General features: G+C 38.3%; 1 protein-coding gene across 1 annotated transcript; it reads right to left on the reverse strand.

Moving 5' to 3' along the window:
• Positions 1-344: 344 nt before the first annotated feature.
• LOC145780128 (uncharacterized) lies at positions 345-26,003 on the reverse strand. Its single transcript, XM_082591837.1, has 15 exons — positions 25,850-26,003; positions 25,150-25,272; positions 9,379-9,453; positions 8,103-8,331; positions 7,734-7,883; positions 6,945-7,120; positions 6,269-6,418; positions 5,429-5,745; positions 4,407-4,996; positions 3,934-4,050; positions 3,375-3,612; positions 3,073-3,173; positions 2,571-2,734; positions 2,205-2,397; positions 345-1,873 (listed from the first exon to the last, which is right to left on the reverse strand). The coding sequence occupies exons 1-15, from the start codon at positions 25,937-25,939 to the stop codon at positions 1,347-1,349; spliced, it is 3,240 nt and encodes a 1,079-aa protein (XP_082447963.1). The 5' UTR covers positions 25,940-26,003; the 3' UTR covers positions 345-1,346.
• Between the last annotated feature and the right edge of the window lie 202 nt (positions 26,004-26,205).

A 26,205-nucleotide genomic window follows, 5' to 3' on the forward strand; every position in this document is an offset into this window, starting at 1 on the left:
TTGCGTTTCTTTATTTCATTCACGGCTGCTTCGTACTTAAGTTAGGAATGTTGAAAAAGTCGGTCCAACAAAGCATGACACTAGCAATAATCAACCCCGTCACAAAATCAGTCATTCTTAACATTAATAATTAACATCTGCAGACGTTGAATCAATGTTAAAAAGACTGATTTTTGGCTGGGAACCCTTGTTTCGCAGCTAGTGACATCATAATGATAAAAGAGTACCGATGGAAACGTATTCCAGACTCGGGCAGTTTTGAACAACGTACGAAAGAACTCACCAAAGTCGCAGTTACCCAACTGCTTACGCCTGGAATTGAACTACATACGCTGGATCTCATCCCCGGGTTATTTAAGTTGTATTTCATCAATTTCGTGAGACTTTAAACGCTCGTTATAAAAAATTTGTTTTAACGTTATCACAACGTTTGCTAACGTCCATAGTAAAATCCAAAACTTGACCCTTCGATGCAACAAAGAAAGGTGGCAAAGTACGGTGGCTTGAAGCTACAGCAGTGACACAAACTGAGCTTGCAAAGTTTAGCATTTAAATTACTGAAAATAATGAAAAGTTCATTTTTGTTGGGACTTACGTCGCACGAGAAACGATGTTTGGACTCCGGGACAAAATTCATAACGTCCGGTTCCGGGTGCCAATAAAAGCGGAAAACCAATTTGGGGGGAACCCGGTGTGTAAAAGCGACAGTTCATAGCAATGGCAGCAAATGCTACGATTGTGATACATGAACAAAAAAAGAGAAAAGATCTCATATGATTGAAGTCCAGACCTCGTCTTAAACGAAACAAAATCCAAAGTGTAAAAACACACGTCACATTAAAGCTTCGAAGTGTTGCATCAAAACAGAAAAACAATATTTAACCTTGTACGATTTATAAAATCCGCATTCAAATTGATCAAATTCTTTATAATCATGAGAGTGACTAACACGCCTAGTTAGCAAAACCCAACGTCTGAGGACGTTGAATGAGTGTAAAAAGTTTGATTTTGCTATCTAGGGCGCACCATAATCACACAAATAACTCCTAAGTGTAACACAATGTCCACAAAACTGCAGAATAAAAGTAAAAAATGTGCACCAAAATGACCGGTGTATTATTGCTTTCACAAGTTCAAACTCGCAACGAAATTTCGTTGGCTCAACAATGACAAAAAATCCATGCAAAAAACATGTTGCAATTAAAACAAGTACTTCGATCAGAAAAAAAAAACGTTTTTTAACTGCTTTTAAATTATTATTATTATTATAAATAAAGTAAAAAAGCAAATAATAACAATGCGATAGGGTGTGGAAGACGAGCAGTAAAATTGCGGTAAAAATCTGCTCATTTTCCTTCAATAAACTCATTAATTAAGTTCAGTTTCGATTCCATGTTCGGCGAGTTGAGAGCTTGCAGTTCGAACGCGGGATTTGCGCGGGCGGTAAATCCCTGATTCATTTGCGGCCGAACAGCAACGTTGTTTGCGGGCATTCCCGCCGAAGGAAACATTGCTTGCGATTGCGGGTATCCCCCCACACCGTGAGATGGCATCGAAGATATTTGTCCAACCATCTGACCTCGTGACATCGGAAGAGAATTCTGCATCTGATTTCTACCTTGTAGTTGCCTGGCTGGCATAGCCACTCTACTGCCCATCACTGGCCTCTGTTGACCACCGGTCATAGAATACGAGCTCAAGTTACCGTTCGGTATCCCAGTCATGTTCATTTGGTAACCGGGCGGTTTGTTGGGGTTATGAACAGTAGGTTGTAGTTGGCCTTGTGAAACTCTGCTCCACGACGCCATGGATTGATTCTGTTGTTGCATTCTCATCCCTGTCATAGGTAGGCTTGTTCCATTTCTCATATTATCTTAAAATCGAATAAAAAAATATAGATATTAATGAAACACCGTCTATCATGGGGAACAGGCACGTAAACAACTCTGCTGAGAACGTGCGTACTGTTCAACCAATCAGGTTATTGTCTAATCCAGTAGATACAGCAAAAATACTAGCCATGAAGATATTAATAGCCAAAAGTTTCTACTTTATGCAAAGGAGACCACAAATAGTTATCAAATCAGCGGCCACCTTTAATAAATAAGCTTCAGTAAAAAAGACAAGATTTGTTCAATGTTCACTCTTAAATCAATCCTTGCGAAGCTACCGAATTGAGAAAACATTCACAGACATCAAAATACCTTGAAACATCACGCTACCGCTCCCATTGCTTGGAATGCTTGTTGGCATGGCGGTAACAGGCATGTTCTGTGACATCATTTGTTGTTGTGGACTCGGTAACACGGAGCGTGGCATCGGGCTTCGCAATGGAGCAGTTGAACCAATACCGGGCTTTTGACCTCCATTCAGCTCGTATTGTTCCATCATTAGTTTCTGAAGAAGCACACACGTTACTTTGAACCGGTTACTTACAATGTGTAGTCAAAGCTTTTGAAAAAGTCGGCTTTAGGATTTTGATTACTGTAGCATTGCGGCCTGTTGCAGTCTTTCTAATATCGATTGATTGAGAAATAAAGTTAAAAACGCAATGTATTAGAAAAATCTACCCTTTGCTGTTGAACAAGGAGCATTCTCTGGTTATTTGTCGTCGCCGAATGGTGAAGTCGCAAGTCGGGAACAGCTGTGCCGTTCGTCATCTGGCTGCTCACAATGCCTCCTTGTGAAAACGAGGAATTCATTTGCCTTCTATAGAACCCTGGCATAGCATTGCCTGCAGCAACAATGTGTTTGTTAAACAATAAAAAAAATCACAATTAACACTCAGAGAAACACGGTAGAAATATTTATTCATGCTAAAATTGCTCGAATACCTTTACAGTCAATCCATCTCATTTGCGCGGATTTCAGCTGAATTTTAACTTGATTGTTTTATAAGCTCACGACAGCATTCTATCTTTTGTGATTGAGTTAATTAAAAAACAAACAATTGAGTTAATGCTGCAGTGAAACAAAGAAAAGCATGCCTGTATCTTGACGCGTTGGTTTGACCATACATGAACATGTCTATTTTGTAGATTCCAATAGACTCTTCACTGACATCCCACTTACCGTTCGGTGCATCCCCTGATGGACGGGCAGAACGAACCATCTGTTGAGTATGTCCTCGTGGTAGAAAGCCGTTTTTAACAACTTGACTTTGTGTTGGCATTCTAAAAACCAAACAATGGATATGTAACAAATAACAATAGCTATACTACATAAAAAAATTATTTCCTGCATCCTCCACAATTTTAAAAAATGTCACAAACTTTAAGAAAACACATAAATTGGTCGCACAGACTTACATGTAAAGTAGCGTGTATCCTTGAAAAATTTAAGCATAGTCAAACGCTGTTTAAAAAGTCTCTTACCCTCTAGCAGCGTACAGTTGCTTGGCATTTAGCAGCTGTGAGGGGTTGCTTGCATAATTTTCTTCTACAGAAAAATGAGACAATCTACTCGTCCCGTAAGCGCCGCTGTGCTGTCTTTGGCTTGCAATCAAAGCAGCTTGAGCTGCAGCACTAGCGGCGCTCAAGTCATTCGTTTGAATGTTCGCTTGTTGCGGTTGAGGATTAAAGCTGTTCGTACTTGGCGTTGGGTTTTGAAAGCCTGAAAAATGATAACACTATAAAAACATGTACTGTAGAGTATATTGTATAACAAATAACGAAATAAGAATTATCGCAGCATGATTAAACCTTCGGCTCTAGTTCTGGTAAGTCTGGGTTCGATTCCATGCCTGGTCTTTACCGAAGACTTCAAAAATATTTTCGATTGTAAGCATCGAGATCACGTCGGGTAATAATGGATTCACATAGTGCGTATAACACGAATCGAAAAAGACACAGGCGATATAAACTTAAAGAAGTTGTAAAACGACAATAATAAATAAACGGAACGGAAAAACACTATTTTGTACATAATACTCACCAGCATAGGACTGCATATCTGCGGACATATGTTGTTGTTGCGTCATAGTGGCGCCGTTGTACGTCATGCTTGACGTCATATCGATGAAGTTGCTGGCATTCCACCGCACACCGTTGCCTGTAACAAAGCATAGCTTTTTGTTGATTCCTGCTACTTTTCGTTTTATGTTATAAAGAAGTTAAGGGGGTGCCAATCTTCATGTCCAAACATAGACCTAGCTCCACGTTCTCACACTTCGAGCCGAGTCCAGTTCAAGCATCTTGCGCACGTGCTTGCTTTGCGAATATGTGGTAACCTTGAAGTGTTTGCTGATTGTTATGAGAACTGTCACATGTGCAAGTTACTCGATCTGGCGGCAATATAATCTACTACACTATGTCATCCAAGCTAAATTTGTTCAAAAAGTACATATGAGCTGCATATTGTATCGTGATGGCCTACTGTAGGTATAATGTAAAGCAATTTTAACATACCTCCCGAGGTGAAATTTTTCTCCGCTAACTCCTTTAGTTGTTGGGATTTGGAGAGACCAGGATTTGGCATAGGCACCCCGGGCATACTTGCGTTGGCCATGCTTCGTGGGGTGTTAGGAGCCCAGTTCGCTCGCTGTGTTGAATGAGGGTAATTTTGTTGATAGCCTTGCTGCGGTTGGTTTGGCATTTGGCCACGAGCAAGGGCGACGTCTTGATTGTTCATAGCTGCGAGCGGTGTTGCCGTTTCACTTTCGCGTGACATGGAACGGGGAAACATGTCGTTAGGTTGCACTCTCCTCTGCATGCTGTAGCTGGGATGCGAATGAGGCTGATGTGATACAGAGTAAGAGACAGGCGATGAGGATACAGACTTGGACATGCCTTGTACGGGGGTGCGCGTCATTCGTGGCTGACTATCAGGGGTTGGTTGTCGTAAAATGTCCGGGGTGCCCTGGTTTGGGGTAGTTCTGTTCATGTTCGGCATTCCCATCTGCTGCTGTTGAGTCACGACTTGCTGATGCGGAGATGGTTGTGGTGCCGAGTGTTGGATTTGAGAAGTGTTGAATTGCGAATTCACAGAAACACTGAGTCTGAAACAGCATTTGTATTTTTTTTTAATTAAAAATAAATCGTATTTTTATGTTACAAAACAAGACTTTGACAAATATATTTGTTTATCTGCCGTGAATTGATTCATCTTGTGAGGTGTCCTCTTTACTCACCAAAAAAAAAAAACGTTTCAGGCAACACAAAGTAAAAGACAAGCTTTACCACAACAAAAATCCTAATGAAACAACGTAAATAGTTCGTTAGTTCAAGCTTCAGTTTAGTTATTTTTATTTCTGACCATCACACCAAAAACAATACATGTCAACATAGCAAATGTCAAGAAAAAGGTGAAAGTGACATAATGCAAACGTTAAAACGCGGTTAAGAACGAATTTATTTAACAAGTTAATAAAAAAATGGCAGGGTCGCAACACCTTTTACCAATCGGTTAATGCAGACTGCTTGCTGCCTACCTTTGGATATGCTGACTTGTCATGTTGGCATTAGTAGTATTAGCACCTTGCTGAGAAATCATGTTCATTTGTCTCTGCATATTAGCTTGGCTTGCGGCTTGACCATCAAACGGTGATAATAATTGTTTTTCAATCTTAAAAGACGCATCTTCCTTGCAAGCCATTTTGCTGTTGGCATCGACTTGCCCAGGATACATGGCGGGTTGGCGGTTGTTGTTACTCGTGGAGAGTTGCTTTTGTTCCTGAAGAATGTCGCCGCCAAAGTTCATCAAGTCAATTTTCTCAGTTTTGCACTGAAACTGATTGTTTTTCGGACGCTGAAACAGAATATTAGTGTCATGGTTATGTGACAAAAAAAAACAATTGTGGCGTAACGGTTGCGCAACAAAACGTCAAGTCTAACTATAAAAAAGTTCGATTTTTGCAGTTTCTATATCGTTTCCAGACAGCAAATCTGTATTTTTTACATTTTTAACAATGTAAAAAATACACATTAAAAAATGGCTTGCAGCCTGGGTTGCCTTAGGCTTGTTACAAAACACTAAATGCTTCATTTTGAAATCCATCCTTTAAAAAAGCCGACGAGAGTAACTGAGGGGAAATGTATCGTACTAAAGCGCAGAAAATGACTATCCAAATAGCGCGGCTCATAGAAGAGTTAATCAGCGCAATGCGAATTTATTCGACAAACCCTATTTTAACAGGTTATTGGAAGGTATGCTTCCAAAACTATAAAAAAAAAGCAGCCAAATGCATGTAGAATGTTTTAAATATCTCAATGAACGTAGAAAGCGATGGATTTATAGGTAAAAACAACATAATACTTTTAGCTTGACTAACCTCTTCACTTGAGTTGAAATTGCCTAACTGTTGACCCTGGTCATACTTCACTTGGTCTTGGGGTTCCGACAATAAGTTCGGAGCTTGGTCTTCTTCGGACAGCCCAAAGCTTAAGTCGTTTTCGCCGTTAGCCAATTCATCAAACCAGCTCTGTGAAGCATAATGCAACCGCTTAACAAAACGATTTTTAATATTTCAAACTTGTTTCAAACAAAATCACTCTGTTAAATTTGAATGTACTGTAATACTAATGTTATGGTTTTATTTATTGTAGCTCTACAACAGCTAAGGTCTTTTCGAGACAGGGCTCGTTTTCAGTTTTGTTTCAGATTTAGGACGTCGTCACATTATTACCCGACTGATCCTTACTAAGTTATGCAAGAAGAACACAATCAGTACCGTTTTCAAAGTCATTGGCATGACCCGACCTGGAATCGATCTCAGATCTACCTGCACCAGAGCCAAAAGCGATAACTACTCGCCTACTGAGCTGGTCAAAAGTATTGTACTTTTAATTTTTCATTCAATTTGGTCGAATTAAACAGTTACATTTCTCGCAGCTTAATGTTGATACGAATAAAGAATTATACGTGGAGTGATTGCCCTCAGTACAATTCATCTGAAGTTATGGCAGAGCTTTGAAATAAACTTAGAAAAGACATTTTGAATGTCCCACCTTCAAATCAGGGTCGTTGATAAGCTCATCGAGGCCGTTTTCACTTTGTTGTTGCTCGGTTTGGCTCGATTGCTTGTTTAGGTTGTTAGTAAGATCGTTATTTTGCATGGTATGGCTCCCACCATTCATGTCTTGTTTGACATCTTTTTCTAAATTCTCTTTCGAAGACTGGGAATCTGCAATAAACGCTGAATGTAAAAAAGTGAGGCCAATAGACTATCCCAGGCACGAAATTTATCACTTTTACGTTGATTCAACGTCTGTAGACGTTTTGGTACCAAGAATATCACCGTTGAGAATAAAAGCCTTAGAGAGAGAATAAAGGAATAAAGTTAGATGGCAGACCTACCATATTTTTCAAACGATTTACTTCTTTAAAAATCAGTGAATTTCTCTAATCAAGCATCAAACTAACGAATTGGCAACAACTACAGTACAATAGCACCTTGCTTCATAGGCAAGGTACAATTCTAACTATGGCTTTGAACATGAACGCTGTTTCACAAAGTTATTTTCATCCGATAGGTTACCACTTAACCAAAAGTTGCCTTGGGTACGTTTTGGTCAAAAGCATAATGTAGCAACGATGACATACCCCAGAATGACGCTTTCCCACTGACAAGCACATTTTACGAGCAATTCCTTATCTTTTATATAGAATATGCCAACGATGTCATAAATTACATGAAATACAAATGTGCTGCGAAGAAGGGAATAAAATTTGCATGCTTTGTTAATTCGTTAAAACGACTATTGAAAATGAATATTAAAAGACAATCTGAAACATGCCTATGGACTCTTGGCCTTTGCTGGAATCTATGCTGGTGTTGAAATTGACAGTAGTTTCAATTTTTTGCTGCTGTTCGTTGTTGAACTGCACGATTTGCACGGAAAGACTTGACACATTATTGGCATTGCAATTTTTACTGGTTCCCAAACCTGGCCAAACCAAAAAATGTTAAATGCCACAAATCGCCTCATGTTGCTTAACACGTTCAAACATGTGTACTTACGCTGCTAATACGACAAAATCTAACAACCATGACCCAACTATAAACCAGGGATGCTATCTCAATCATACTAACATACAAATTGATAAAATACAAACATTTTTGCATGTTTGGCACAAAGAAAAAGGACAAGTGAACAATTGCGTACCTGGCTGGATGGAAGAGCTCCCAAGGAAATGCGGTTCAGTGTCCATCTTTATTTTCTTGTGATTTGCAGATCCTTTGTCGTTTCCAAAATCATATTGCTGAGCATTCAAATACTTTTGCAATCCGCCACTCGATGGCACACCAGAGTCAAGTCCGTTAAAAAGATTGTTGGGCTTAACCAAGCCACCGCTGTTGCAGATGCCGTTAGTGCTTTCGAGTTTTCGTTTCAGCTGTAAAAAGACGAAATTGTATACTTTAACATTGTTCGGTATTTTGATGTAAAACAATAATTCTACATTGCCTTTTCCATGGTGAAAAAAGGAACAAGATGCCGAATTGAATGTAAGCTTCTTCGTTTTTGCTGTTGTTTTGTTAAAACAGAGATGCATACCATGCATCGTATGCAAATTGAAACTAAAACAAAGTAAATCGCAAACTTGTTTGGATGTCATATTTTATTAAAATGAGAAATCCCAACCATGTAGTGGCAAGTATACTTGTATTGGCCTACTGTTGAGAGATTGCATCTGAAAAGGTTTAAAGTGCCAATAAAGCCATGTGAATGGCCCTTTATGGCTAATCGTTTTACAGATGAGTAGCGTATTTACACTACCTTGAGCAGTGCATTGAGATTTGAAGCGTTACAAGTTATTTATTAACTTTTGCCACATATAAAACTTGAAGTAATCTATGGATCTTCTGTACTGGTTCAATAATTCCATCAATTACACGTTTGCTTGGAAGACACAATTAGCTACCATTTAAAAAGTATTTTTTGGAAGTTTAAAACTAGGCAATTTTATTCTAAGGACGTTCGAAACGAAATCTGTTTTAGTCAAGAAGTGACGTTTCAATTCGAAACGAAATCAACACAACAATTTTTTGATAAATTCATCCTCTCGAAATTTAGAATTAATTTTGGGCTGAATGCTCGTAAGCTCGATTATTTAACAAAATTGTCGAATATACAACAAACCAAAAGTGCATTTTTTTTTCTGTCAATTCATTAATACAGGAATTTGCAATTTTGGGCCAACTAGGCCTAGAAGAGAACTTGCAGTCCTGACAAGGTATATTTGAAACACTGGGCCAAATATCGTAGTGTATACTTTGCGCCGAAAAGCAAAATTTCCATCCAGATGTGAATAGTGGGCACGTATATGATATTTACCCCTTACTTTCTGGAACAAGCCTATAGTTGCGCCTGAATGTCATCTACGCTTGATAAACAATTCAAAAAACGAGGCCAAATGTAATGTGACAAAAATCTAACGTACCGAATTAAAGGCCAAGTCAGAATGATCATTTCGAACATTCAACGATGAGTCTCCAGCTTTAGATCGCATTTGGTCCTGAAAAAACAAACACGTTTAAGAAAAATCGAAGTGAAATAAATAACCAAAACAAACCAATGCACATGATAATGCACCTGTCCGACCAACGATCGTATGCGTTGACTTGACGTCTTGCACGTTTGCGTCAATCACTGAAACAACGACGTTCAAGGACGTCATCGACGTAAGAAGTAAAAAAATCCAAAACTTCACAGTTCGCTTTAACGATCAGATGTCTTCTTTTATTCTTGGCAGCAACAAGCAAATAACTTAATCAACGGCTAATAACAGCAGCACAGTTAGCATTGTCAACAGGCCGGTGAAACGCGTGAGAATCGCGACGAAAAAGTGACGAGGCACAAGTGCTTGCACATACACTTATTTGTTAGCTGGTGCTCGCACACGACTTACAATTAATTTATCTAAGCTGCTCGAGCCACTCTAGAGCAGGAAAGCGCCAGCCACTGTGCCAGTGCGATTGGGAATCACACATACATCTATACGTCGACAAAACGTTGACAAACGTCAAACCCAGATCCAAAATCAAGAAAAAGGTGAAGAGACTGAAGATCTTTGTCCTTGGTCACACTGCGGTTTGCTCGACAGAGATAATGAAAGAAACAAGAGACTTGCGTCAAAGAAAAAACGAAGAGCGAATGAGCTCACGATGATCTTGTTCGAGAGTGTGCCAGTGGGTTCTGTTCTCTTTTGTTTTTGCGACTGCTTTGTCTCAGCTGGCGCGAACTGGATTGTTTGCAAGACAATTTAACTCGCACGTGTAGAAATGCAGATTACGAAGTATCCGATCAATAAGCGACCTATTTCATAAGCATCAAGCCTTATACAGACAGTAAACCAACCATTTTTTACATTGATTCAACGTCTGAAGACCTTGAATCTATGTAAAAATGGTTGATTTGCTGTCTATGTGGTATAGGAAAAACGGCCGCATAACGGTTTGTAAAAATATCGCCGATGGCAATGACAAACAAGAATGACGGAAAGTTTCTAACTGTGAGAAAAAATCATATTTGTAATTGAATGTTTTGAAAAATTCGGCCACTACGCTCACAAAATCATTACCACACAACCACACTTTCAATTTATTCTAGTTATATGCAGCAACCTTGCAATACAAATTCAAAAGTTTATCTCTGTGGGCAGAAATCAGTGGCAAAACTAAATTTACTTCATTCCGGCAAAGATACGTCATTCTAAGAAAACCACAAACGGGTTCAAAAATTTTATTTGCTGAGTGAGGAAATTCAGAAAACTTATTCTGGCATTCTATGTAATTGCAGTGCAGGTTTTAAAATTAGCTATTTCCGACGCTCCTGATCCAAGTTATCAGGCATATTTAAAAATGTCGTCTTTACAACCAATCAGCCCGTTTTTACATTAGTTGGTGTTCGCTGATGGGCTGTGTTGTCATTCAATATAAAAACTACCACTTGTATTGTATTGTGCAATTGTGCATAAAGGGATAAGTATCATACGTTCACAAGTCATTAATAAAGCTGAAGATCAACCGAAAAAAAAACAGTTTGTGCGAGGTTCAATTTATATTTAAACAAAGAAGATATATTTGACCTCAAACTCTTTCAGTACCTGACGTTACATTGGCAAAAAGTTTGTAAAATGATAAACTACGCTCATTTAAACAATCACTTAGGATAGATGAGTGAAAATTGTTAAAAGATGTTACGATCGTGCAATTGAATACTTCAAACATTCGACCAGGTAAGTTATTCCTGAAGCTGTTTATTGAGTTATTCAAATGGTCATGCACATAAACTAATTCTATATCTTTCAAAGACCAAAATATTTTTTGATAAATTAAAAATGCACCGACAAAACTATTTTCTGCAGAATTTCGTAACTCTGATTTATTTTGTTGGTCAAATGTAATGTTGTGCAAAAGTAACGCGGCATTAAAGTAGTTGAACAAAAATGGCAGACACTTACTAAACAACATTTTACATTAATGGAAAGTTACCTACAACAATAAATATATCCACTTTCTAAAAAAAAAAATAAGAAATCAAGTCTAAGAAACCCACAATGTATAGTACAGAAAAGTATAGTGGAATTTGTTTTAAAAAACAACTCACATAATCAATTCTACCAAAACTCATGAGTCATTGCATTAGTAGGCTACTTGTGTCGAAACCAAGAAATGATATCGCAAAACGTGATGAAAAAGAGCTAAGAAGCTATGTCCATTCCGCCTGCAATACCATGAAGTTCGTGAAAGGGACTAAGCTGTCTATCAAATACAGCAGGCTGAATGTACAAACCACCATGTCACGTCACAAGTCTACAAATTTGGCAGCAACAGTTGTAATTATTTCAAGTTATAAATTACTAACAAAAGTGAAATCTGAAATGTCACTTTTACACAATTACCTCTCCCTTTTAGATTCGGTTACCGCAAACAATGATAAAAGTGAAGACGAGATTTTGAGTCAACACCAGCGAAGCGTATAGAAAACTAGGACATTCGTTCTGTTGTCTAATTGAGATTATTCTTGCTATGTCTACGTTGCATCAACGCAAACCAATGTCCCGAGAATAAAACGCCATTAGAGCAACACAAATGAAATCTAAAACAAGACTCTTTTGTTTGAAATGATAGTGTTGGGATTTTTTGGTCCCGTGCTTAACTGCTTGCTGTGATGAAGGATTTCAGAATGATTGAATAGAAATTTCAAACTGTGCACACCTTTGGAAATGAATGTAACTCCGCCGTTGGCTAAAATGTTTCTGTTTCAAGCACACTTCTCAACACTATGCAACAGCAACAAAATGCCTCAGGTGAGCACAAAAGAACAAAGTTTGCTAGCCTATAATTGTCAGCTGTCAGGAATAATAGTTCTGCATTTTTGCTCCAAATCTTTGCATGACACCAAATAACAGAATAATGGTTTTATTAGGTTAAGTTATAAAAGTAATGACAAATTGACAATGAGAAATAAATGATACTATTGCATTAACTTTGTTTCAACCTTACATTTAAACAGTAAAAACGCACTAATGAACTTACACTTTGTAAGTACTTTATGCTCGATAACAACTAATTAAACAATTTTTTTTCAAGTTTTCACTAAATGAGTGCTGAATAAGTTTGTTAGTTATGTGTAAAGTTTTATCAATTCTAGTATGCAACCAAGCTTTTCAACATTGCATCTCACTCTGAAATCGTGAAAGTAGATCTTCAAAAAGCTTGCGCATTGCTTTGCAATTGCAGCGCTGGATATCACTAACAAATAAACAACTCAAGCCGAGAACTCACAAGGTCGATTGTTTGAACAGATTATTTGACAGAAGACACGTTCTCTCAGTCAACAAATCTTCCAGCGGTTTAACAAACCAACTTCGCCAAAAAGCCAACTGGACGTAAATAGTGCTGAACTAAGTTCAACAACAATGGCAAAACAGGGGACTTTTGCACAAACACAGCTAGATGTTTTTCACTTATGTTGTTGAACAAATTCACATAGCGGGTTTTCTCCGCGTACCCGGTAGGTCCTTTCTCTGTCATAATCGTTATGGTAGATAACCATAGCTAAGCCAAAGCAACCCATCATTTCAACGAAAACATCAAACAACCTTAAAATTACGATAAGTACTCAAAAAGTATCACTTTAGAAGTAGACACAATTCACATTGTATTGTAATGTAGAGACTTTTGCCTAAAAACGTTTCTTACAACGTAAATGAGCAGCTTAAACAGCAGATTGACATTGGCAAAAAAAACCTATAGAAATGAACTAATTCTTCTGTTAATTAACCAAGTAGCACTTATTTGACAATAGTTGATATTTGAAAATTCCTACACCCAGTTAACTGTACACAACAGCATAGCTTCAGGCTTCCTTGAACATGAAACAATTAAAGAAAAAGCTAAGAAATGATAGACGTCAAGAAAACATGTTAAAACGTCACAAAGGGGTGAAAATTACACAATAACCACAACAGTAAAGATATTGCACCATTCCCAATCAGCCTTTTTTACATTGGTTCAACGCCTGCAGACGTCTACAACGTTGAATCGGGCAATGACGTGATTGTGAGTGGTTTGGTTTCATTCTGAGTTTGAAATACTTTGGAAAATAGCAGGGTTTTGGTGGAAGCTGGCATAATTGAACTTTGTTCAGCAAAATCGTAATTCCGATAACAATAAAATCGAATTTCAAAAAGATGATACGTTCTTACATGATAATCTGCTTTACTGCATTCGCATTAAACTGTATATATTCTTTACCAAATACAATAAACAGAATGTTATGGTACAAATCTGTTTTTTGCGTTGAAATAGCTTTAAAAAGACAGCGAAAAAAACCACTGCATTACTTGTAGACACTTAGATTTAGAAATCATTTCATTTGTGGTATTGGAACAAAAAATAACACCCTGTCAACTACAATCAACAAAACCTTTATTCAAAATATACCTGTCATGTACTACTTCAGTTACATAATTCTATTTACCATCCATGGGTTATTTGTAAATCGTTCTTAGACAAAGTCTTCAAACACTGTTGCTTTGTGACCATGATACTATATTATGTATAAAGTCGAAAAGGAATTTTTTTAAAAACAATGTCACCAATAGAAGAGCCGTAAATTTCCTGTATATATAACTAATTATAAGTCACTTGGCATAGTATGTACAATGTACATTACATACTTTGAATCTAAAGTTTCCTTTTCTATACATCTCAGCCAGCAATCCAATCCTGTTTGTCATAGATGCAACGTCGGCAGACGTTGTATCAATAAAAAAAGCAGTGAGCTATTGGCTTGGGTACTGGTCACGCTGAATATTTGCGGCTAAGATAAGCGATTCTCTTTAATTCAAACTTTTTCTTACAACTCCATCAAAAAAATAAATATATGCTGTGGTTGTAGCAGTCATACCAATCTCTATTCTACCATTTCAGCAATGCTTAAATCAAAGCATTTTTGAACGTTCGTGCTACGTTTAAAAGCTCTAAAACGTCGAAATTCCGACCCAATAAGGCCGACAGCCTCAAGCACTCCAACTTGCCGACTAACCACGCGAGAACTTGCCTGAGTTTCTCCCAACTGATCCAACGCAAGCTGTGTGTTCCAGCTTAATACACTGTCCTGCTATTTTCAGTCTGTGTGCATCGTGCAAGACACTACGTGCATGTACTACGTCACGTGTGACAAAAGTGCTTTTTCGTGACGTCACTTTTTAACACGACGCTTTGACAGAAATAAAAAGTAGCTATCATTTATTGCGTTGTACAACGTAAATGATTTTTCCACATTCAATTTCGCTCAGTTTCAAATCAGCAAAGGCACGCCTTTTTACTACAAAACATTAAAAAAAGGCCACCATAGGTATGAGTTGAATTTCTTCTCAGAAACCATCTATTTTTGGCTCGATGAACAGAGATGCTTTAGCTTTCCAAATCAAAAGTGTATCATTGTATTTGTCGCGCAAGTTAACACGCATTCCACCACTAATTATTGGGGTAGCCTAACGTGGGAATGGACCAGGAGAAAGTAATCGTACTTTGAACAGAACCATTGTTGTCACACAGTAATCACTTCAGCCACATCGTTATTTTGTGGCTTTTAGTCATTTGCTATTGTTAAATTTACAAAACGACTTAAACATTTGAAATGCCAACATGCTATAAAAACTACTGTATACTGCTGATGGTCGCAAAAATATTGCTTCACGTCCAGGGTTGCAGTGAGTAGCTTCCCGTGTGGGCTGTTTTTTTTTTTAAAACGGGTTTTTTAAAAAGATAATGGCTAGTTCCACAAATGTTGGAGAGAAAAACTTGTGGCAACACCTGTGACAGAACAAAGCATTTTTCAAAACTTTTATTTTCAACAACTAATCAAATAAATACTGCAGAGTTTGGGTGCTCATCGCGATTGCTATCTTTTCTATCATTGGTTTTGTTGCAACTATTGCTAGTAAAGAAAAAAAAAACTAATTTATATGTTTGAAATAAATTCTTGTTACATTTAGCAGGCTTAGCAACCAGCAACTCATTCCCTAAGAGCATGTTTTTCACATGAATGCATATCGCACAACCATAAACAATAATAATCAACCCCATTTCGCAAAAAAAAAAAAAAATTTCAGCACATTTTACGTGATAAACCCCATTTTTGCGCGTAAAACCCAGGTTTTTTACCAAAAATCCTATATTTATCTATAAAAACCCAGGCGGGCTGGGTTTTATTAAAAAAAAAAACGGCTTTTTACAGCCCTGTCTGCGTCAAGAAAAAAAAAACAACTTAGTATTCGTTGATAATTTTTATAATGGCTTTACTTCTTCGTGAACTCGAGTCCCAACAATAATGAAGTCAATGTCAGCCGGTTGTGTGCAATGTTGCTGTGGTGAGGGTAGTAAGCAAGTTCCTCTAACCACGGTACTTTTTGTGGCATACACTTTCGTAGCTCCGTGTCTAAGCTGGAGCTTAAAGCAAGTACACGAGTTAGTTTGTCCACTATCAATATCCAAGGTAGTTGTCGGTTTAGATTAGGACGAGGGAAGGGCAAGAGAGCCAATATAATCTGAGCTTGCAAAAGGTAATCGGTGTAGCTAAGTTCCTGATTTTATCAAGGCCAAGTAAAAATGTTATGGTTCGCTTGTTGCGTTATGCATAAGTTCTACACATGTTTGTTCTGTGCAAAGAGTTAGTTTTGGGGGACAATTGTCGTCAGGTTGCATTGCAACAGATGCATACTGGGGCTTGACAATGGTTTGGATTCAAACTTTAACATCTCACTTGAGGCTATTTTTTCATCGAAATTAAACAAAAAATTTAGGAATTTAAATCTCGTATTGTTTGCAACGGTTCCGGTAAAATTCGGGCAGGAATCTAACCCGGACCTCTCAGAAAAAAAAGGAACGAAATTGTTCTCGAAGTTGATCCTGCCCATGTCATTTCCAGTCGTGTACTAATGTATCTCAGTCAGAAGAGTAGTCCTTTTTTACGTGGATACAACGTTTGAGGACGTTGAATCCATGAAAAAAGAGATTGATCTGCTGGCTGTTATGTGTGATGGGTAACGCCTAGAACATCACACGGCCAGGGCAAAAGAGAAAATTGAATTGAGTCATGTCTTTGTCATGAGTTACCATGGGGGGTGGGGGGAGACAGGTTATACCTGGGACTGGTATATAAGTCCCCCCCCCCCAACACCCTTGGTAACTCATGACAAAGACAGAACTCAATTCAACTTTCTCTTTCGATCTGGCCCAGTGATGTTCTAGTTTTTTCCTGTGTGATGCAGAGAGATCAGTTCGGACAGTTTCTAATTTTGTCGTTTCTTTTCTACAATACAAAACTCTTGAAGTTGGCCTGGTAGTTTTCAAATTAAAACTTAACGACTTTTAAGAGAATCGTGGCCGTAATAACTTTATAACGTATCATCATGGATGGAAGTGCTTATTTGCTTAATGAGTAGCAGTTTTTTCTTTAGTCACCAGAACACATCCCTCAACATGTGACTCATAACATTTGCGGATCCTGTGTAAGATAGTGGCCCGAGCTTTATGAATATCATGAATGATAGAAATCTATCTTCCATCTATCTACCTGTTTGACTGTAAAACCATGGTCATTTAAAAATATAGATTTTGTTTGATGAATTTTGTATTTGCCAGAAATAAACAAAAACATGGCGGTGTGTTTAAACGTAAGATTGAAACTGGAAACTTAAATGTAAAACCAAAGCAGTAAATTTTTAAAGGCTACTATGCCGTGGATCCCAAGTGGGCTCCGTGAAAAGCGTAAGCTTGGGATAGCAAAACATTATGCAACCACCTTTAAAATTCAAACCATGAGAAGATAACAATTTTCGTTTGTTACGTCGATTCTAATAAGCTACTTCATATGCTTGGAGTGTAGTGGCGCCGAAGCGCATCCTTTACAAATTGCAAGGGAAAACACAAGGTTTCATTCATCTTTTTGCTTAAAGATCATAAGGAAAAAAAACTACTCAAATCTAATGCCAGCTGTTGGATTTGTATTTTCAGTCAATTGCGTAAGCCATTCGACGCAGAAGTTAGTTAGCTAAGAGGAGAGAACGTTTTAGCAAGAATATTAATGGACATCTAAAAGGGCATCGTCGAAGGACCGCAAGACCTTGAACAAATGTGTGAGAAATGTTGGCGCAAAAAAAGGAATTGGTTGGAAATGCAAGAAAGGACTTAAAAAACGTGGGATGAAACGGTAAAAAAGACATGAATAAACAAAATGCCGCTACTAAAGATGCTCATTACAGAAAAATCTGGGTCTCTATGCAAATAGCAGAACAACCCTGATAAATCAAGGTGATGCCAAAGCTGCTGCAATGCTATTGCAATGAAATGAATGAGAATGTGTAAAATCGTTAAAGAAATAAAGCTTTATTATTCAGATAGCGCAACGTTTGCGACTAAAAAATGACTATAAGAGTACAAATGGTTAATCGGCTTTCAGCTACAAGCTCCTACTAATACAGCATCGCATATTGCAGAAGATTACCAAAACACAAAATACAAAGCAAGCTGCATGAAATGATAGAGCTAACGCGTCATATACATGCTTCCTGAGCTTGGCGTGTTTTAAACCTTTGCTTGGTTATTGTTGGCGTTGTTTTACCTTGATTGCTCCGCTACAAAAACGCAAATAGAGCGCAAAACGCCAAGAGCAGTCCACTAACACGTACGAGGCCTTGAAAATATAATCAATGGATGGCCTGGTGATGGAAAGTTCACCAAGATGGCAGCATGACCATTTTCACGTCCTCATGTGATGCCTGTTTACAATCATAACGTGACGTTGTGCGTTAAAACGGGTTGTTGCACAAAAGTGCTTAAATTTCTAAACGTATTGAAGCCACGAAGTACGGTGAAGAAGCATTTCGCTTGCGGTCAGATCTTAACGATCGCCTTTTGTGGTTTCTAATATTTTTCTACACCCCAGGTATGTTGTGCCAAGTGTTATAGATAGGGTTGGTTTTTATATCTTTAATAATCTTTAAGATATTTAAGGTCAAACATCTGAAACACGCTTTTCAAAAGCCAAATCGTAAAGTTAGCCACTTTTCCAACGCTTTTATACAAAAACCAGGGGCTCTATCCACTTTTAGAATTCGGGGGGGGGGGATTTTGGACAGTGGGTTAAAATCATCATAGTCATCTTCGTTTCTCCACCACAAGATCTCTGCTCTCCCAAATGAGCACCCCCGTCGACTGAAATCAAGACACCCATTCGTGCCAGCCGCTCAACTTCTTATCAACGAAGCTGATGTACAAGATATCTCTGCGGCTGCTTGGGCGAACCATAAATGGAGTTCTGAATGGAAGTCAAGCGCCGCCAGACTCTATTCGTTCATCCCCGACGCCGACACACGCCCCATCGGCCTAACGCTACCAGGACGGGCATGGGTGCGCCTCGGCCGTCTCCGTGCGGGCGTCGTGCTTTTCCGCTCAACCATGCACCAATGGGGAATGGCTTCTTCCTCCTCCTGTGAATGTGGTGCCGAGGAACAGACCGCAGACCATGTCGTCGGTGACTGTTCCATCTTCGGGCCACCTGGTGGAGTGGGGGGTCTGCGTGTCATGAATGGTGAAACCGGGGGCTGGCTGCTCTCTGGTGGCCTTCCGGTGTGGTCCGGGGGCATCATGGATCTGGGGTGGTAAAAGGATAGACCCTCGGCCCCAGAGGCTCACACGACGACGACGATCATAGTCATTTCAACTTCTGGGGGGCTACGTCCCCCAGACCCCCATTGTAGCATCAGCCTCAATGATCATGAACGTGCACAGGGTTTACAAATGGTTCCACAAACTATGTTTCGGAAATGGAAGTTTTGGGTAAGCATTTAACTAAGTTAAAACTCCACAGTGTAAACGCCTGTCTCGTAGTTCAAGGGTACCAAATCAAAAAAGTGATAACAGCCGAATATTTTTTTTTCAAAATTTGATCAATAAAATATCCCAAAACCTTTTCAAAGCCAAATGAGTGGGGGGGGGTGATTTTGCATTGCCCCCCCCCACTTCAATGAGTGGGGGGTGATCACCCCCCTCACCCCCCCTTGGATACAACCCATGGCAAAAACTATGGCTTCTTTTGGTCAAACAAAAAAGTGTTCCAAAATTTAGATAGTATTATTTTCATATTGGAATTGATGACAGTGAGGCGCATGCAACATAACTCATTACAAATGTTATTAATAAGGTGGTAGGGCAACGTATAAAAGTTGAGAAAAGGTCACCATAGAAATTCAGCGAAGTGAAGTTGGTTTGGCTCGTTTATTATCTGCAGTTGACGAGGTGTAATTTAAGATTACTGCAATGCTAGAGGTTGAGAAATAAAAATGTGACAACTCTGTCGATTATTGACGAAAAAAAGCAACTTTTCTTTAAATATTCTTGTTTGTTTGGTGCAATCAACCGGTAATTACTACTTAACGCAAGAAAGAATCCAAGCCAATTGATTATCCAAAAAAACAAGTTAGTCGACACTCGACAGAATAAAACAAGGTCTGCCTCGGGGGAAGAACGCATTAGGATGCTACAATCATGACCACTACACAGCTAGTAAACCAGTTCTTTTTTGCAATGATTCAACGTCTACAGACGTTGCAAAAAGAATGCTGAATGCAAAAAAGGTCTGTTCTGCTGGCTGGGATTAGATACCTGACAGCCAATGCTGTTCTGAAAATACTGAGTCAGCAATCAAAAGCACGATGAGAGCAAAACTCACCGGAAAACAAAACCAATGTAGTTTGGTGTTGCCTATACATAACCGCCTAACTAGAGCATTGTTGATAAATGAAGTTGTGCAAAATGCTTGCAAACTACCGTTGGTTTGCAAACTGTAACATTGCTTAAAAAATCGCTCATCTACATTTCGATAGAAATAATTTTGACACGTCAAAAGCTCCTGCCTCTGTTTGTATTTTGTGTGTTCTGCATTGCACGACGCACATGGAGATAATGTCAGGTGCGCAGAAAGTTGCGTAGTTTGTTACTAACCGCGTGGAGCCAACTGTTGCAATTCTATATTGACATTCCATGCACCAAAATCGTTTGCATTCTTCGTTATCCAAGTTCTGAAAAATATCCTATCCAAGAAATCAGCCTGTTTTACAATGATTCAACGTATGCAGCTCTAACAAACGTAAAAAAGACGAATTTTGCTTGCTGGGATAGTCTTGCAATGCGATTCAATCTGTGGCCAAGAAGGCTCTTCTGCATTGCGTGTAAAACCGACAGCTTCATGTTACTTCGACGAGACTACACATTTATTATGATGACGTTGCCAGGGTTTAAAATAAATGCGAAATGAAAACGTTTGTTACATATTTCCGGTGCAACGTAACTGCGATTTTGCAAAACAAATAAATTTATACTTTTTCGCCTAAGTTGAAGGTTTTTATATATCTTAATTACCAACATAAATTCTTATTTACATTGTCCAGTTTCAGTAAATTGGTATACCATTCGCATTAACATTCTAGCCTTTGTTTAAATTCATCTATGACAGGGCACAACAGTTCTTTTTTCTTTTCAAGAACCTGGATAATAAAGCTGGTTTTTTTGATGAAGATGCGAAACGTTTCAGAAGGTGAGTAAATTTTAGAAAGAGACCAAAGCCAATGCGATTTCGGTATTGGGTACTGCACACATACACATTGGGTAACTTTCATAACGAAGCTGTCCTTTATTTCACGGTCAGCGAATTGTAACTTTTATTGGCTCGTCGCAGTGGCACTAGACAGCATCGCGATCTGTGCAAGCAGCAGTTTTCGGTTTGTTTGGTACCCAGCCAGAAAAAAAATGTTTTTTTACATTAATTCAACGTCTACAAACGTTGAATTAATGTGAAAGAAAATTGATTTGTTGGCTGGGTAGTTTCAGGTATTCGTGTCAACAAGTTGGCGACCTTCCTTGAACTAGAAAACCGGTTTAAAATAACGTTATTAACGGTCGCCACTTGTCTTCAGAGCTGATCATTGTGTCCAGAGGCGTAGCCAGAAAAAAAATTTGGGGGGGGCCAAATATTTGATGAATTGAAGAGAACAAGTATATGATTTAAGCCATTGCCACTTGATATGCAGTGGCATATCCTGGTGAGTTGAGCAAGGGAAGCAATGAAAGTGGTGGGGGTTAGAGCGTGCCGAAGGCACGCGTATTCTAGGGGGGTCCGGGGGCATGCTCCCTCGAAAAAATTTTGAAAAATTGCACTTAAAGAATGGATTATAGCGCTTTCTGGAAACACTTTTAGGGTAATATTTGTATGAAGTTTATTAGCAGATAAACAGCTATTAACTTATTATAGGTAGCTCTTACACACGAACGGGTAAAAACTGCGGCTAAAATTAGAGAACACCAAAAACTCAGCTACACAAAAACTCAAAAACTACACAAAAAGCAAGAGAGTAAGCCATTCTGGAATTGCTTCCACAAATTAGTTCAAAGAAACGTAAATCGCGTAAGCTTTGCGCGATTTACGATTTACAAAATTTATTGGTGTCTTTCTGTGTGTCTAAAACAAGTCCTGGGGGGTGTTAATAGCCAGATGTCTTAGAAAACGCTATAAATTTCTGCAAATTTTATTACATTTTTAACAAAGGGCTCAACTTCGGAATCCAAACTTAGAAATTTGGGGGGAGCCATGGCCCCTTTCGCCCCCCCCCCCCCCCCCCCCCCTGGCTACGCCTATGACTGTGTCTCCAGCAAATTAGTTTCCTAACTTTCTATATGAAACGTTATAAAAATAGTGATAGCAAAGCAATTCTTTGTGATGTTCACAAGAAGTTCGCTTTGTATGTTTCTTTGAACAAAGTGGTAGGGTAAATGTTAATCAAGACTATATGTACTTTGTGAAACTTTTTTGTTTGGTGAGACTCGATTAAAAATGATAAAATTAACAGCAATTTATCATCACTCTACACTACAGCCAATAGTTGTCCAAAATATATATCAGTGTTTGGGCACTACATTCTCCTGCTCGTTTTGCAAAGAAAAGATCAAACTTTCCATCAAGGAGTTGACTTGATAATACAGCTTCAGCGTAGCCTATATCAAGCAAAGTGCAGACGAAACGCAGGAGCAGGCGAAAAGCAAACCAAAAAATGAGAAAGCAAACATTAACCTAACCGCAAAACTGTTCTCACATCCCATTCAATAGTTTTGAGAGCGATAACAATTCAGAAAAAAATTTGAACTTCCTGCAAGACATTATTTGATTCACTCCTGTGATGGTAGAATGTATTTTCTATAAGTAGGCTTTGAAGTAGAGCATGGCAGAAAACCAAAAATGGTTTCAATACACCGCTCTTGGCTTTACAAAACGCTTTTAAATCTATGGACTGTTTAGCTACAATACTTTTACACTGTAAGCATTTTTACTTGAAAATAGAGATTGATTTGAGATCAATCTTTACAAAAATAAAATAAACTCAAATCATTTTACGCGTTTAATATTTAAACAGACGCCGAGAAATACCAAGCACTCAACATCAGTTCCTTTTGACTGATAGAACGTTTACAGGCGTTGAATTGATGTAAAAATGTCTGGTAACATCTACAGCAAACTCATTGGTCGAAGGTGAAGAACCACAGCAATTGTTCAGGTGGAAGATGGTTCGATTCTCAGTAGTTTTAGATAACAGTGATGAACGGAGACTGAGGATGTGCCTTGCCAGACCCCGTCCTACCCTGATTCTAGAAAATAAGACTTAAAACAGGAAGAAGAAGAATTCGTGGACTCCATGAGGGAATGTTTTTGCAATTTATTAATCTTATTAGTCCTATTAAACGAGAATCATTTCAAATCAAAATAAATAGCCGATGGTTGCAAACATACATCAAAAGTTGCCATTTCCAGAGCGGTATAGCATTGATAGCGTGCAAAATTGTAAAAGTAATAATGTTTGCTTGCCATGCTAAAAGCCCATTTCTACATAATCTTGTGACGTAACAAAAACCAACCAAGCGTCATCAAACATTTCATGTACGACCAGAATAAAAGCGCTTATTGATTCTGGAATGCTGATGTCTAACGCTTCGTAAATTCAATGATCTATTAATTTTAAACTTTTTGCCGTGTTAGGGAGTCGTTGTCTCTTAGTCATCAGAACACGATAAAAATGAAAAACAAAAATCACTTGTTTTGAATGACTAGAAATTAACGCGGAAGAGGCAAACGTGAAATAAACAATTTGTGTGGTTTCAAATCCACTTCTAACTTAACTAAAACGACAATTAACGTCATTTTAAAGCAATCAGGACAACAATACAAACGGGGACGTCGGGATGAGTGCTGTAGCTACCAATGGCAAGCCCGAAGGAAACCACTCAAATGTCATTGTGTTACTCCGCCACACAGAAGCTGGAGACAAGAAACTCAAACGTTCTGTTCTCGAAAACCCACCACTACGAAAAGTAGACTGATATTACATCATCATTCACAGAGAAGCGATCGAAACACGCACGAGAGAAATATCTACTGAGTTCTTTGCCATAGTGAACTGGTTGTAACGCCTACGTATTTCTATGTCTATGTGTATACCGTATGTCTACCGTATACCGTATTTCTAATATCACGCTCTAAAAAATCTTGATTGTCTCCTTCCAAAGAGTAAGTTTTTTGTGACTTTTATCTTTTCTTTCCACATGCTAATCACATCGATGATCTCAACTTTACCAAACGAGCTCGCAAAGCTGACCAACATCATTTCAACATCGCCAGTAATTAAAACGATTTAAAAAGAGCTACTTATGCGAGTTAAAAATAAGCCAACCGGCGCAGAGGTGAACCGATTCGGGACGAGTGTTCAATTCCACATCAAACTATACCAAAAGTCATGCTTGCTTGTGCTTGAGCAAACCGTAAGTAGGGTGCAAAATAAAAAACGTTAAATTGCTATAAAATCTTAAACGTCGTCAAACGACAATGAGCAAACCCATAAAATTATGATGAGGTGTAAACCACTGAGACATCATACCATGTGGACCGAAACAGCGACACAACTTAGTGCGGATGCACAAAAGAAGATGTTTTGAGAAACAGACAGTTGAATTAAAGTCAAGGCTGAAGTTCAACATTGCGTGGAGCTGGTAAACCCTTGGGGTAAGTTAAGCAAACTTAATCCCTGCCTTTTTAAAAAATAAACAATTATTTTGTGTTTAAAAGCGGTAGGTTCTTAGTAGCCTGTGTGTGGTTTCAGGTCTACATAAGATTCTCCCTTACGTCAGAACCAACTTCTGAAAGGACGACTTGGGGTAGGATATGACATCACACAATGAGGGATTGGATTTCGGAAAACAAATAACGATGGCCTCTCATAGAACGAAGTCAACTTCTTGCTGTCTAGTGTGAAAATAGCTTACAACGCAGACAGCATTGTAAACACAAATTTTAACAAAGAAGGTTCGTGGATGGCTGTTACTTCTTTCTATCGATTCGACATGACCACTATAACTTCAATGCGGACATTTTTTGGTTAAAAAACAAGGTATCACCATGATACCTGCATTAATATCATGAAACTAGTATAAAACATTGAACACACAAACCCATAATACAATCCATAAACTAAGCCATTCTGGCTGACACTGGCGTTACTGCTCCACACAGGACAATTATTACAGTTTTAAAACAATTACTCAGTTCGTGAAAGAACGGTAAACGTTAGTGAGCTTTTATCACCCAGTCTATTTACCGTTTTGAACTTTCCTTGGTTTTTCAACTTGCTTTCCTGCACGCGTTGCATAAGGGTAGCTGTGGACTCGTAGTCCATAATTGCACGAGCGTTTTGATTGTTTAATTGTCGTGCATGGCAATCCTAGTTATAATGCATAAGGTTAGTGCCTTCAAGACAGCACAATCTTACAATTTACTTCAATGGATGTCTGCATCGAAGAGAATACTTGAAGCAAAATATGTCTAGTCACAAAACAAAGCATGGCAAACTGTTTCGAAAGAGACGTAACATTGGGGGGTAAAAGGAAAAACCAAAAGCTAATTTTCATTTAAAGATAAAGGATTTTGATAAACTGAATGTGTGCTAAATGTGAAAAAGCTAAATGTGGCCCAAGTTGAAATTTTAAAGAAACAACCTACAAATTGCATTAAAATCTAAAGAATCTAAGGAGGATTTAATGAATGAAATCATGATGAAATGAGCCAATACTTTGAAAAAAAAACATCTGCTTTGACACAATAGAAATCGGTTCCATATATCTAAAAAAATGCATTTTTTGCATTGTCTCTAAGTTCTTAACTGCTATAGTATTGTCAATTGCTCACATAAGCAACAAATCAGTTGCCTCGGTCACACGTAAACCAATAAGAAAACGATATTATCGCTGTCACTCGGATAATAATCTTGCAATCCGGATATTCTAAAAATTCCCACTTACCTGATTATGTTGTTGCAATCCATTTACCCTTCTTTTTAACCTGTCCATGAGGTCGTCTCTGGTGGACAGCCGAGCACATTCCCCAGACATGATTTAAACTTAAAGTTAAGTCAGTAAAATATATAGGTGGTAGGTTTTGCTGTTACTTAATGTACATAAAATGCATCTGTATGGTATTAAAATATTTACACATAAACATCACAACTGCAATTTTTACACGTAGGCCAAATAAAAAAAAACCTGAACTGTGCCTATTGTCAACCTCCACTTCTTTCCTGGTTAAAGTTACTGAACTAAGATCTATTATTGTTATTGTTCAAACGTAGCCTACGTGTGAATCATCCAAATACACGCAA

The sequence above is a fragment of the Aplidium turbinatum genome, chromosome 11 (assembly GCF_918807975.1).
Source record: "Aplidium turbinatum chromosome 11, kaAplTurb1.1, whole genome shotgun sequence".
NCBI lineage: Eukaryota > Metazoa > Chordata > Ascidiacea > Aplousobranchia > Polyclinidae > Aplidium > Aplidium turbinatum.